This window comes from Mauremys mutica, chromosome 8 (genome assembly GCF_020497125.1).
Source record: "Mauremys mutica isolate MM-2020 ecotype Southern chromosome 8, ASM2049712v1, whole genome shotgun sequence".
In the NCBI taxonomy this organism is placed as follows: Eukaryota; Metazoa; Chordata; order Testudines; family Geoemydidae; genus Mauremys; species Mauremys mutica.
In genome coordinates, this window is record NC_059079.1 from 54,970,477 (window position 1) to 54,985,159 (window position 14,683).

General features: G+C 42.4%; 1 protein-coding gene across 8 annotated transcripts in view; it reads right to left on the reverse strand.

Annotated features, from left to right (window-relative positions):
• The window catches only part of RGL1 (ral guanine nucleotide dissociation stimulator like 1), a 160,363-nt gene that overhangs the window by 49,329 nt on the left and 96,351 nt on the right, over positions 1–14,683 (reverse strand). For all 8 annotated transcript variants that reach the window (XM_045026585.1, XM_045026590.1, XM_045026591.1 and 5 more), the window contains one exon: positions 5,317–5,394. In XM_045026585.1, coding sequence (XP_044882520.1) covers positions 5,317–5,394 — 78 coding nt within the window. The remainder of the gene's footprint in view (positions 1–5,316; positions 5,395–14,683) is intronic.

Genomic DNA, 14,683 nt, shown 5'->3' on the forward strand with positions numbered 1-14,683 from the left:
TCTTAGCTTTTCTATTGCGACTCAAGAGCATCCGTGTAAATTAATGGATTCAAATGTGATTCACTTTCTTTACTGTGTAACATATGTGAAACATTTCCATTATTACCGTTATTAGATTTTGTTTGGTCTGTCTATTGATACTCTTTGAATAGTAATTTCACTGGCTAAATATATGAGGCATTTCTATCTACAGGTAAGAATATAAGATCATATTGTTTACAGACAACATCCTCTGATATCTCTCCAAATCAGATTACTCAATGAAATGCCTAGCCTGACTCAGCATTTCTCTGTGGACATACGCAAATATCAGGACACTGAATAAATATGACCAAATCAGTGGCTTTGTGGCAACCCATTAACATTAAACTTGTCCCCCTTTACTGCAAACATCACAAATGAACCTCTAAATTTAGATTAGACACTTCTAATCTGCAGTCTAATCTGAAGACTGATTCACCATTTCTATGAACGAACGTTACTATGAGCCTTTCAAGTTGATGGCTAGATTCTAAACACCTTTAGCTGGAGTGCATAATGTGCCACTTACCAAGCACTCCCAGTGTCACAACCCCAGCAGTGAACCACAGGCACATGATCTCAGCACTACATTTGACCCTGACAACTGGTAAATGTTCTCCAGTATCCATTTAAAGCACAGATCTGCAACCCAGACAAGCAGATGCAACACTTTGTACTGCAAAGGCTTTACTAGTCTCCATCTGTCCTGAATGAGCTCTGGCCAACTCTAAATGCTTGCTATCTTAAGTATGGGAAATATTCAGTTTCTTTAATGTGTTGCCTCTTTAATAGATTTGGGACTGTGCCCATATGTCTAAGTTGTGGGTATTATTACAGCAGTCTGTCAGCACTAAACTAGCCCTGAATTCAAACTTATTATGGAAAATGAGCTTTTTCAGAGATGTGTAGAGAGTACAACCTCTATCAATGCCAAGAAGTTGATTCAGGACCTGAACACCACTGCTCTGGTACCTATTCTGTGATCGAGGGATATCTCTTGAAAGCTTGTTTTTCTTATGCACAATACACTAAACAACTTCAATAAACCTGGGGCCCCTAAATAGCTTGGGTTGGCTGATCCACTCCACAGAATACTTAAAAGGGGCACGAAAGCTCGAGGATATAACTTTCTCTTTCTAGTGTCCCACAGCGAACGCCAATGTAGCCTGTGGGGTCTTTGTACCAGAGGTGCACCGGGAATATTAATATAGCAAAAAATAATGTAGCATTTTCCTATATATTGGTTACAAGGTAACAAGACAACCCAGGCACACATCTGAACTATACAGCCTAGTTGTCAAAAAGGTAACTGGTCTATTGTGTAAACTTCTAGGCATTCAATATTATCATATTGTTATACCTTTATTAAGCTTTCTTATTTCTTCTTAGTTCTACTCTTGATATGGATTCTTATTTTGCCTTGCTTCATGTATTCTTTTATCCTGAACTGACGTACTCCTTATTTGCCCAGCACAATAGACAACAGTGTGGGACAGGTTGTTATGACACAAAATGCCAGAGCAAATCTCTATTTTTATTAAAAACAAAAAACCATGAGATCTTTACTAGCCCTGGAGAGCAGACAGGCCATTTTTTTTAAAGTCTGATCCTAAAGTTGTTTTTAAAATCATAACTCTTATGTAGCATATTTGTACAAAACCAGCGGAACTGTGGTTTTAAATTTTATGATGAGGTACTAAAATCCCAGACATAACTCTGAACTGTCACAATAGGAGACTAGTAAAGTATATGAGAAAGAAAAAAAATTGTTGACTATGATTCCCTGTGAGACTGTCCACAGAGAAATGCTGAGACAGGTTTATTTCTAGCGACCAACACTACCAATTCTTATTATTATTTCTTTTATCCTTAGAAAAATGTGAGCATAAGATGTATCGTTTTTCTCTTCTATGAGAAATGAGTTATGAAATCGTATCTGAATTAGAATCGCAAGGCAAGAGAAAGTCTGAGTTACCAGTACCACGTGTTATACAAGATGACCAGAAAGCTATCCACTTCCTCCTAGAATCTATCATTAAAGTTAGAGGCAAGTAGCCAGAGCAGCCAAGGGGGACACAGTGGGAAATGGCGAGGAATGAGTGTGAATTTGTAGTTATAAAACATCTGTGTAAAGCATGTAAACATTTTATAGATTTATTAATCGGATGCGTTTTGTTATAAATTTTTAGTATGAAACTTTTTGTAAATTAATAATAAAAAAAAGAATGTGGATAATATTCAGACATGCTGTAAGAAGTTACCACTCCCATGGAGGTCTCGGGATCAAATTCAGCGGTGCTGGAAATGTTAGTGTAAATTACATGCTGGATGTAGATTCACAAGAAGAAGTATTTAAGTGATAAAGCAATGCAACTTGCACCAATTTAGCATTCAGGGGCTGTGCAAAAGTGCACTAATTATGTATCAAGAGGGAAGAAGCTACGGGTGTAGCAGGAAAAGCAAATAGCAGGAAGGTGATGAAGTGTGCGAGGCAGTGCTGCTTAAAAAACCCCACAACACATACTTTTGTTAATTGCTACTTCTGTTGCTCTTTCACTTCCACACACTTGACATGCAATTGACTGTCATTTTGCACATACGTTGAATGACAATATCAGTGAAAAACCTCACTATTTTCAACCATTTTCTCTCAAATTTACATCCAGGGTCAAATTTTACTCCATGGGTATAAATCCAGAGTGACTCCACAAAGACATTGGAGTCTCTCTGGATTTACATTGGTGAAAGTATCTTCTCCATTTTTGTTCTCGCCTCTTTCCCTCTTCTGCTTTCAATTTTTTCCTTATATTACATTTTTTCCTTCTATGTTGGTATATTTTTCAAGCACATTTTCAATATCTGTTTTTCCTATGGTACCAATGTTTTTCAATGGTACATTTTAAAATTTACCACTCGTGAGTAACACCCCCATCTCAAACTCATGCTGACGAAACCCCTATGCTATACCACACCACTACATATTCCCTATACTTCACATATATATTTGGTCCTCAGCTGTTTATTTTCCCATGAAACACACTCAAATCCATCATCTGTTTTGCAACAAGATCTTGCTTTAGCTCAAGTTTTATGGCTGAGTTGACCCAAACACAGAAAGGTCAAGTGGCTTGCCCAAAGTCATAAGGGATTCAATGGCTCAGCTTGGATTGGAGCCCAGGACCCTTTGGCCTTCAGTCATTTTCTCTACCCACCACATTTTACTGCCTTCTCTGTATTTCTGACATATTTAAAAGCTACCACATGTGCTTGAATGACTGCTTTATGACAAAATGGGGGGACAATACAGCTACCTCTATTTTCCCTCAAGCAGAGAGGAATCAGAGACTCAAGCTGCCGTGTTGAACCCAGTACAAATGCCTTGACAGCCAGTACACTTCTTCTTCTATCAATGGTTAGCTCTTAATTTCTGACCTCATTTATTTAAAGGTGATCAACAAGTATATAACTAAAAATTACTACAGGATAATACTTCATCTCTGAGTAAAGCCTTCTATTGAGGATATCATAGTATTTTACAAACATTAATTAAGCACCACTACATTCCTGTAAGTTCATTACTGGTATTTTTCAGATGAGGAAACTGTAAGGCCCAGAGAGGTTAAGCAGTTTGCCTAAGGTCACCAAGCAAATCAGGGGTGGTCTACACTAAAAAATTAGATTGACTCAGCTATGTTGCTCCAGGGTGTAAAAATCCACACTCCTGAGCAATATAGTTAAGCCCACCTAAGTCCCCATGTAGATGGTACTAGGTTGACAGAAAAATTCTTCCATCAGCCTAGCTCCCACCTCTTGGGGAGGTGGATTTCCTATGCCGATGAGAGAACCCGTCCCATTAGTGTAAGTAGGGTATATGCTGAGGCACTAAAGAGGCACAGTTACAGTTCTGTAGCGTTTCACATGTAGACAAACTCTCCATTTAAGAGTGGGCATTAGAAGCAGGAAGTCTTGATTTCCAAAGCATGGTCCCTAACCACTAACCCACATTCTGTTCCTGTTAAACCCACACAGCAAAGGGCACCAGGGTATGGATCCCACTGTCAAACTTACAGTCTGAGTGGGGTTTATACCATCTCAAGTCCAGATTTGCCAGCTCAGCTTCAATAAGATGCCCCACAGCATGCTATGCTGTGACATCACAAGGAGCACAGAGACCCAGTAGAGAAAGGAGCTGGGCTGTGGTGGGGTTGGCGTGTCAGATGAGTTGGCAGTGTTTTAGAAGATAATGCTGTTTTGAAAAACTATGCCATACTCTATAAAACCCATCTACCTGTGTCTTAGGAATAGACAATGCTGGAATAGGGAATGCAAACCCCACCTCCTCCCCCCTCCCAAAAACCCCAACATCAGTTAAAATGTTACTTCTAGCAGGAACACATACTAGAGTAAGAGCTTGGAACACTGGTTATGCTGTACATGGCATGTGATGGGAAAGGAGTGCTGGACTTACTGTTTTCAAAACAAACTGAAGAACTTGAAAGCTGTGGACTCGTTTCTTCAGTTATGCCACAGACAAACCAGCAAAATGAAATTAAGAAACGTTTAATAATGCTCCCATCGATGGAACTTGTGACGGTATTATGGGGAAGTTGACAGCACTGACACGCTGTACAGAGCTGAGTCAAAGGTCTTTACTCAGGGTAATCAAATACAATCATCCAGCTATTTTATGCTGCCGTTGCAGATGCAAATTGTAGATCATTCAGGTGTCAAAGTACGAATACTGTGACCTAAGATTCATTCTATTCTTGACTCTTAAAGATAAATAATATTTCACACGAAATTAGAAAGAGAGAAAGACAACTATTCTTTTACATTTAATATTTTTAAATAGCTTCACCATTTTGCACACAACATACCATGCCATCAAAACTTGAAAATGATTTTAGAATCATGTACAGAGCCTGGCACAAGCAGGCCCTCATCTCCATTTGGGGTCTCAAGGCACTATCACAATACAATATAAAATCAATAATAATCATATATTTCTGTGGATAAGAAAAGCAAGGGAAACAAACATGTTTAGTTTCTCACTATAATGTGTTGGCCACCACATGAAACATGTCTGATCTGTTCTGGGAAAGTTCCCCTGCCTCCCTCAGAGATTTGATGTTTGTATTATCTGTTAGAGTTATGACAGAGTTACTGCTTTGTGTTATCAAAACGAGTATGGATTTCTGCTTATTTTCAAAGGAAAAGAGGATTATGTTGACCACATCCTTTCTCAATATCCAATCCTGACTGAGGTTTTGCTGTACAGCATAAAGCCACACTTACTTTCTGAGCACTGTTTTGGACTCTGAGGAATTCTGGCTCCCATCTTCTTCACAGTTTGAGGTCTCCAGGTTTCCATACCTATACAACAAGATGGATATTTCAGGCTGTTGCTAAAAATCAAGCCTAAATAATAAGGACTCAAAGGTTATAAGGACTCAGTTTCCACCTACTGGAATATTGGTATATTATAATTATTGCAATAATTTTAAAAGCTTTCTTATCTTGGGCTACAAATGAAAATATAAGACATATGCAAAGGCCTGTCCCAGCCTCAGAGCTTGCAAGAGAATTGAGACTGCTTTCTGTTGATCCTCAGCGTTGCATATTATCACAAAAGGGACAGGGAAGAGTCAAGACCTGGCCTTGATCCCCTCTATGTTCTCCTTTTACTCCATTGGCACAGTCTGACCCTTGGCTTGTAAGAGATGAGGGCATAAGTTGGTGTGGTTCCAAGCAGAGACAATTACTGTAAAAATCCAGGCTTAAGAGAGATCTGGCTACAGCTGTAAGTTTGAGAATCTTGGCCAAGATTTTCAAAAAAGTTACTAACAATTTTGAGTGCCTTAATATCTAAGTGCCCAACTTGAGATGCTTTAAAAGGGCCTGATTTTCAGAGGGCCGGTACTCAACACTTTGTGAAAACCATGTCACTTGAAGATGTCTCAAGCTGGGCACCCAAAAACTGAGGCACCCAAAATCATTAAATCATTTTGAAAAAGCTTGTTTCTCTAAGATGCAGCCAATGAAAAATAGAGACCTATTCATCCAAACCATCTTAAAAGGAGAAAGATGAAGGAGCAGAGTTTGCTCGCCTTTATGCTCCTTCACAGCATCATCAATCTGAAGATTTTACATCAAGGCCATGATGATGTTGTGAAGGTCAACTGTTGACATTTAAGCCTGAGAAGTCCTCCCAAAACCTGCTGGCCGCTATCTGCTATATGGTGAAAGGTATGTTTGAGCATTATTGTCCATATTAGTAAAAATGATTTGCTCTTCTATAGCACATTTCATCTGAGAACGTCAAAGCACATTACAAATAGTAATGAGTTAAGTCTCAACAGCCCTGCAAGACAGGTATAGTGTTCTCATCATCCTTGCTTTACCAATGGAGAAACTAAGGCACAGAGAGGGTAAGTGACTTACTCAAGCTCTCACAGCAAATCTGTGACAAAGCTGGAAATAGAATCCTGATCTCCTGATCCCCAGTCCTCTACTCTACTGCTAAATTACACTGTGCTTCTTACTCGATGTCTATATCCATGCTAGTGTTGAAACTTTCTGAAATCTCACCACTTCACCTTATCAGTATGGGACAGAAGGCAAAAGCCACGCACAAAAATCTGCAGACTCTTACATTCTTTAAAGTCTAAATCCTTCTCAGTTATACCAGTGCAACTACACTGCATCTGTGGGATTTCACAAGTGTGAGAGAGCATGGAATTTGATCCTCTGAACAAGCTTTTAGACATCAGTGCAAGTGTATTCAATTTTGCTTAGAACTGTCATGCTTTCATTTAATAGATTCTAATATATGCAAAAAAATAAGCAAGGCTAAACTGATAGGTGCAGATCCTTATATCCTTACCCATGCTAAATAGCACTTTATTCCATGAGTGGTGCCACTGAAGTCTATGCACCCATTCACGGAGTGTCACCACTACTGGTGTATAATTTGATACATATCCTTTTTCATAAGTGTGTCTTCTTTCTGAGTCTCTGCTACCTGAGTCTTCCCCACTAAATCGTACTTGGCCTCTCATAGTTGTTAGCATAACCCTCAATCCTCATTTCCAGCATTTGTAATTCAAAATGTATACTAACAACTCTATTTGCTATACCTCCTAACAATTTATTGCAGCAATGAAATAAGACAGCACAGTAACTCCTCACTTAACTTTGTAGTTATGTTCCTGAAAAATGCAACTTTAAGTGAAACGATGTTAAACGAATCCAAATTTACCATAAGATTTAATGTAAATGAGAGGTTTAGGTTCCAAGGAAATTTTTTGGGGGCAGACAAAAGGCATTATATACTGTACAGTACTGTGGTGGGGAGGTGCCTCTGGCTTACCCCTGGGGCTCAGGGCTGGGGGTGCAGGGTCTGGGAGGAAGTTAAGGTGTGGGAGGGCGCTCAGGGTAGGGGTGCAGGGTCTGGGAGGGTGTTAGGGTGTGGGAAGGCGCTCAGGGTGGGGGTGTGGGAGGAGGCTCAGGGCTGGGGCAGGCAGGAGGTGCAGAGCACTTACCTGGGGCAGCTCCTGTTTGGTGCAGTGGGTGTGCAGGTGGCTCTGCACGGCGCAGCACCGCCCCCATGGCCACGATTCTGGGAGCTGCCCCCCCCCTCCGGTAGGCAGGGCCACCCGGAACGCAGGGGCTTTAGGGGCTGCAGGGCCCTGGGCTAAGGGGCCCCGGCCCCCGGGGCCCTGGCCTGCAGCTCTAAAGCCCCTTTCAGAATGCGGCCCTGCAAGCATGGGCTGGAGGACTCAGGAGGAGCAGGGGCAGCCGCGCAGCCGTGGCTGGAGAGAAGCGGCGCTTTCTCCTTCAAAGCACCGCTTCTCTCCGGGCGGCTTTGAAGGGGAAAGTGCCGCTTCTCTCCAGCTGCATGGCTGCCCCTTCTCCTCCTGAGTCCTCTGGCCTGTGCTCGCAGGGCTGCATTCTGAAAGGGGCTTTAGAGCTGCAGGCCACGGCCCCCTTAGCCCAGGGCCCTGCAGCCCCTAAACCCCCTGCGTTCCGGGTTGCCCTGCCTGCCTGCCGGGGGGTGGGGGGGGGCAGCTTCCCCACTTGCTCCGTCGCTCCCTCCTTCCCAGAAAGTCCTAGGTGCCGCCAAACAGCTGGGAGGGAGGGAAGAGGAAGGGGGAAGAGTTGGAGAAGAGGAACTTGTGCAATGCTCCCTTGTAAAGTCAGCCAAACAACGTTATAAGGGAGCATTGCACAACTTTAAATGAGTAAGTTCCCTAATGGAGCAGTGATGTCACTTCGAAACAACATTAAGCGGGAGGACTTTAAGTGAGGCGTTACTGTACCCTGAATATATTCCCAAATATATTTCAATTAATTCCATCTTTTAAAAAAAAAAGTATGCTGAATTTTCCTCACATTCATTAGCTTCAGTCGGAATTTGGTCCCATATCACAAAGTTATTACAATGACAGGTGATAACCGGCACCACAGTTGTCAGTCTCAGCTAACAGCCGTGAAAAGAGCTTGGAGAATGAACTTTGCTCTTCCCAACCCCTAAGGGTGAGCTCTCCAAAACAGGGGTCAGGCACACTGATGGGGCAGCATGCAGGGAGCTTGCCCTGTTTGCTGCCCAAGATCTGTGGATAAAGAGAGGATTTAACTCTTCAGTGCCACTGGGCACCCTACGCCAGAAGTAAATTCACTAAAAAGTATATTTTAAAAGTAAAATGGGAACGGGGGCAAACCTTTAATATGCAAATGATCTGCAAAGGCAGAAACTTTCCCTGCAAGCAGTGGCAAAGATAACGTCAGTTCTGAATGGCAGCAAATAATTACCTATAGATATTGGTTTTTATAATTCACCATTAATTCTTTCAACAAAATTGAATAAGCAGTGGAACAGTGTCATTATTCCAGTACTAGAAATCCTCCTTACATGAAATGTTAGCTAAACGCTGACAGAATGTCAGGCACACACATCTAAATCCCATTAGTGAAACAAATGTTGAACTTAACAATCAAATAGCAATACAAGCAGGCAATTATTCATAACAAAACAGAATGCCACATAACACTACACTGGTTTCCAAAACCCAAATCACAGCCTGTCTCACTATGAAAGGGCTTTGGACGTACAACAGAACATTAAATATGGGTGAGGTGGAGTTTACAATGCCTCTAACATACAGAATAGCATTGTTGCAGACTTCCACTACTCTGCCCTCATCAAGTCCTGGACAAAGATCTATTCACTGAATAGTGTTGTATGAATGCTTTCCATACAAAAAGACATGCGAAACAAAAGGATCCCACAGCCTGTGGAACTTTTCAACTTTGTCCAGTGTTTGGAAGATTATATACTTCATGCAGAGGCACTAAATGAGCAAATGAAACCAGAATGTGATTCACAGTATTTAAGTTTTAAATGCTGAACAATGGAATAAGAAATGTATCCTATCCATTGAGGATTTATTTATTTATTTAGGGGAGGAGGGACCTACTGTTTAGCCACTTAATGGTTAGGGAGTCATAAAAAGTGTGGCCCTTAGTGTGGATCCCAAACATAAACCCAAACAATGCTTGCATGTGACAAAATAAACATTACATAACTGTCTCATATATATATATATATATATATATATATATCTTGCTTCTTTCATTCATTAAGGATCCTAATACACTTTCAAACTGTATAAATACTGCCCTACTGAAATGCAGCCACTTCAGAAGTGGAAGGAAGCAACCAGCCAGTATACAGCAAAACAATATAGAAGGGGAAAATATTCTGGCAAATGACACTGAGCCAAATCCCTTTTCTTAAGAAAAGTGCCTTGGGATCCTTAATGTTAATGCAAAGTGAGCAGTACTACAGGTTTTAAGAATCTCAGAGGCCCACTCACTGTTTATTATTCCCAGACAAAAAAATTGTCAGAATGCTGCCTGAGAACTTAGAGTTTGATTTTGATTAAACTGAAATTGACTCAATATATTTTGATATGTGATGTTGACAATTTGTGTTTTAACAGTTATAAAAGCTTTAACTTTTTTAATCTAAACATCTACAGTCGTTAAATAATTGTCTGACACCCCCACCAAGTTCCTGCAACTGTGACAATTTAAATCAACAAAAATAAAATAAAATGCTTAAAACCCATAATTTTGCACAACTATGAAAATGTAAATTGATAAACATTGGAAAAATATGTAAAAATAAACATCTGTCAAAGTGATAAAAAAAATAAAAATTGAATTCTGTCAAACCAACCTTATATGTATGTCTTGGACCATGTAAGTGTAACCAGTGATGAGACACTGAAAAAGGGGTTGGTGATTTGTCGATCAGAGTCATTACTGGAATGCATAAGGCCAATTTTCACATCTGTACTGCCAATAACTGAATAGATGACCTATCATCAAAGTCCTAGAAGTTCCGATAGGAAATAATATCCACCTGTTTTCTACAGTACCAGGAAGTTCAAGGCAGCAGGGCTCCCCTCCTGAGCAACTTAAGAGAAGAAGGGGAGCCCTGCTGCCCGGAAGCTCCTGTGGTCAGCAGACCTGAAGCTATGGGGAGGGGGGATAATTCAGTGGTTTGTGCATTGGCCTGCTAAACCTAGGGTTGTGAGTTCAACCCTTGAGGGGGCCATTTGGGGATTTAGTTGGGGATCGGTCCTGCGTTGAGCAGGGGGTTGGACTAGATGACCTCCTGAGGTCCCTTCCACCCTGATAGTCTATGATTCTATACCGTCTCTGTGCACCTCCTAACAGGGCCGGCTCTAGACCCCAGCGCGCCAAGCGCGCGCGTGGGGCGGCATTTTCCCAGGAGGGCGGCAGGCGGGTCCGATGGAGCTTCCGCAGTCATGCCTGCGGGAGGTCCACCAGAGCCGTGGGACAGCGGACCTCCCACAGGCATGATTGCGGAGGGTCCGTTGGTCCCGCGGCTCGGGTGGACCTCCCGCAGGCATGACTGCGGAAGCTCCACCGGAGCCGTGGACCAGCTGCAAGAGGTCCCATGGAGGCGCGGGACCGGCGCCCGGCAGCGCGCCCCCTGCGGCGTGCTGCCCTGCTTGGGGCGGCCGAATTCGTAGAGCCGCCCTTGCCTCCTAAAACATGCAGGCTGGGAGTCCTATTTCTCAGACTGTATGAAGTACCCAGCAGATAAACTCTCCTATAGCTTCATCCTGCAAGATTCAGAGCACTCATCTGAGGAGCTGAGTGCCCTCAATTCCCATTAAGCTCTCACTGGGTAGTTGAGGAGGTGCAGTGCTAGGCAAGGCGCCTGTCCTGCTGTGTTTCTAAGTTCAGTGATTCTTTGGGCTCTGCTGGCCAGGCACTATTATTTCTCTCTCAAAAGAACTCACATCAAACATTTTACACAGGAAAGTTTGACAGTCAAACTGGAGGAATAATTTTCTTTTTATTCATCAGCTTATGCTGAGCAAACAGACACCATTACGATGAAAAAATGCTAGTAACTTGGGCAGAGAGTTTCAAAGCCATTAGAGCAGTATTTCTCAACCTTTTTATACAAGGGACCAGTTTGCTGCCTTCTAAACTACATCAGGGAGATCTCAGGGACCGGTGCCAGTCCACAGACTGGTCATTGGGAAACACTGCTCTAAGGGATTCAGGTACCTAACACCCATTAATTTTAAGAGATGGGGATATCAAATTCCTTTTAGGTAGCTCTGAAAATCAAACCTTTGTTTTTATTTTTTTAATGCACTTGCATAGGCACAAGATTTTGTTTAGATCTTCTTCAACCTAAAGGGTCACAAGAAAGCCTTTGGAATTTGGAGGGATCCAAAAAAATAAAAATTAAGCCTCCCATTTCTTAAGTATAACACAAAAACTCCCTTGAGCTCCTAAAGTGTGGAATGGATTCACATGTAATCTTCCACAACATTTAAATTTTACTCAAAGCGTACATGGTAAAACCTTGGCTATGATTAATATTTATTTTCGCACCTGCTAAAGAGCCTAATCTAAAGCTTATTCAGGTCAGTGGGAGACCTGCCTTTAACTGGAAAAATCAAAAACTGCCTTTGACTGTATTACATATTTTTAACAAATCTGAGATCTATATTTTTACAACAATTGCATTTGTTTGAATGAGAAATTAAACATTTCTCATTAAAACAATTTACACATTTTAAAAGTTAGATTTGAAATTCCATTGGGTTTTTGTGGTTCTTACATCTGACTTTTTCTTCCTAAGTCCATGTCCCACAGTCACACATAGACCATTCAGAATTTTCCTCCTTAAATTTCATCTTTCTCATCTCTTTGAATAGTTGGTTTGGTGCGTCTGTGAAACAACAGCACAAGTGGTTGATGCTGGAGTTGAAAACCGTCAGTACAAGCCACATGTGAGCTCATGCCTCCTGCTGTGAGACGATTGAGCCCATGTGTGTTTTGATTTTGGGGGACCCCCTCCTGAGAGCAGGATCCTGCTTTCATATGTCATGCAGAGAGAATTAAAAGGAGCATAAATTACATGTGGCTCTTTGTGCATTCAGCCATATATGGAGAAAAAACAGCCGCTTCCCCATGTCCATATACGAAATGAAGAGCACAACGTGTAGTCTGGAAAGCCCTAGTAAGATTTTGTACAACTTGTTTCTTAATGTTGGTAAGGCAAAGTAACATCCATATTTTAATCAGTCAGGTGTCTTAGGACAGAGGTTCTCAAACTGTGATCCGCGAGCTCCATTCAGGTGGTCCGCAGATAGTTCCCTCTAAGGTGTGCGCCTTGGCGGACACACACGACAAAATGAAGGGCCACCCACCTAATTAGTAGAGCCACGTGCACATGTAAGGTGAGGTGATGGTCTTGGCTGGAAGAGGGAATAGATGGGAGAGGGCAGTGGGGTGAGAAGAGGGGATGGGGGGAATTTGGGACATGCAGGGCTGCGGTGGCCAGAGAAAGGCAACTTTCCCCAGCTCCAGGGCTGTGGCTGCCAGGGAGAGACAGTCCTCCTTCCCAGCCTCAGCTCTGTGGCTGCTGTGGGGGGAGACACCCCCCCTCCTTCCCAGGCCCAGCTCGGGGGCTGCCGCAGCAGGGGAAAGAGGGAGAGACTCCTCCTCCTTCCCAGCCTGGGGGGTGCTGCGGCGGGGGAGAGAGGGCACATCCATCGCATTAGAAAGGTAAGACTACTGATATTAAAATATGAGTTGTGTGCTTTTATTTGTAGAACAAAAAAGTTTATTATTATTTTAAGGTTTTTTTATATAGCGTTTTTATCCAAAGCGCTTTACAATAGTTAACTAATGGTACAAACAGTATTTGGATATATCATTAAGTGGTTTGCCGAGACCCTCGGCAATTTTCAAGTGGTCCGTGAAAAAAAAGTTTGAGAACCACTGCCTTAGGAAAAGCCTGGGTTGGGAAAAGATGGATAAACCTGGATTTTTCCAGTTTCTCAGGGAGAATCTTTCATCGACCTGCAGGTTAATTTAACCAAAGCACAAGTTATTTTGAACTTTCTGCACATATATCAAAATACCTTTTCTGACTTGTCTTTTCTCTGGCATCAGTTTCCTTATGGTTTTCCCATTCATCAAACATAGCTTACAGTAATGGGTTTCAGCATAATTACAACCTTGCCTATTTCTTGTTAGCTAGAACACATTTTTCACACCCAGGATTCGGATTATGCTTATAATACATCAAACATGATACCATGAAAACCATGTCTGATATATGAACCATATCCACTCCCCCAAACATACCATTCCTGCAGGCAAAAATTATTTTCTACAAGTGTGAAATTCACCTCCCAACCTGGGTGTCAGGTCATAGAGCTACATCCTACCTCTACAAGGTGTATCCAACAATCTCAGATCAAGTAGCCCCTGTTCTGGCTTGGTCCCATCACCATTTTTATAGGACCTGGGAAGGGTACAGACAAAACATTGACACTCCCTGCACAGCTGCTCCACCTACAGTCCCCTAACCATGTCCTCCACTTCTACCACTAAGGGTAAATGTAGGGCTTAAGTGATTGTGAGTATGTCTACACTGCAATTAAACACCCATGGCTGGCCCATGTCAGCTGACTCAGGCACCAGGTGAGTGGGGAATTCTTCCATCAACCTAGTGCTGTCTACACTAGCGGTTAGGTTAGCTTCCCTACACTGCTTCGGGGTGTGGATTTTTCCTACCCCTGAGCGACATAGTTCGGTTGACCTAAATTTTAGTGTAGACCAGGATTTACTGACATGAGGAGGTGCCATTAACTTCATTTCATTCACTTGCCTGAGTGAGGGTTGCAGGATTTGACTCATGTTTTCCAGCACCAAGTGCAACGGGATCTCAACTAGTGACTAGGGCTTCTAGGTGCTACTGCAATACAAATTATCTAAGAAAGAGAGAAAGCCTAGCCCTCTGGGGTGCTGCATGCCCATAGCTCCCACTGACTTTCAAAGCATTGAGGGTGCCCAGCACCTCACAGAAGTGGGCTCCCACTGTATTTTTCACCTTAGCTTACAGAAGACACAGCAGTGACTAAAGTGTTAGAGACCAGGGTGTGGGTGGTCTTGCCTAATGGTCAGGGCAGGAATCTTCCCAATGGTTGGAACAGAGTTGACCAGACCTAGTAGGAGTCAAGTTGCCAAGTACAAGGAGTGAGCCAGAGCGAGAGCCAGTAGACAGGTGTCAGAGCCATGGTTAGAGGCCAAATACCAA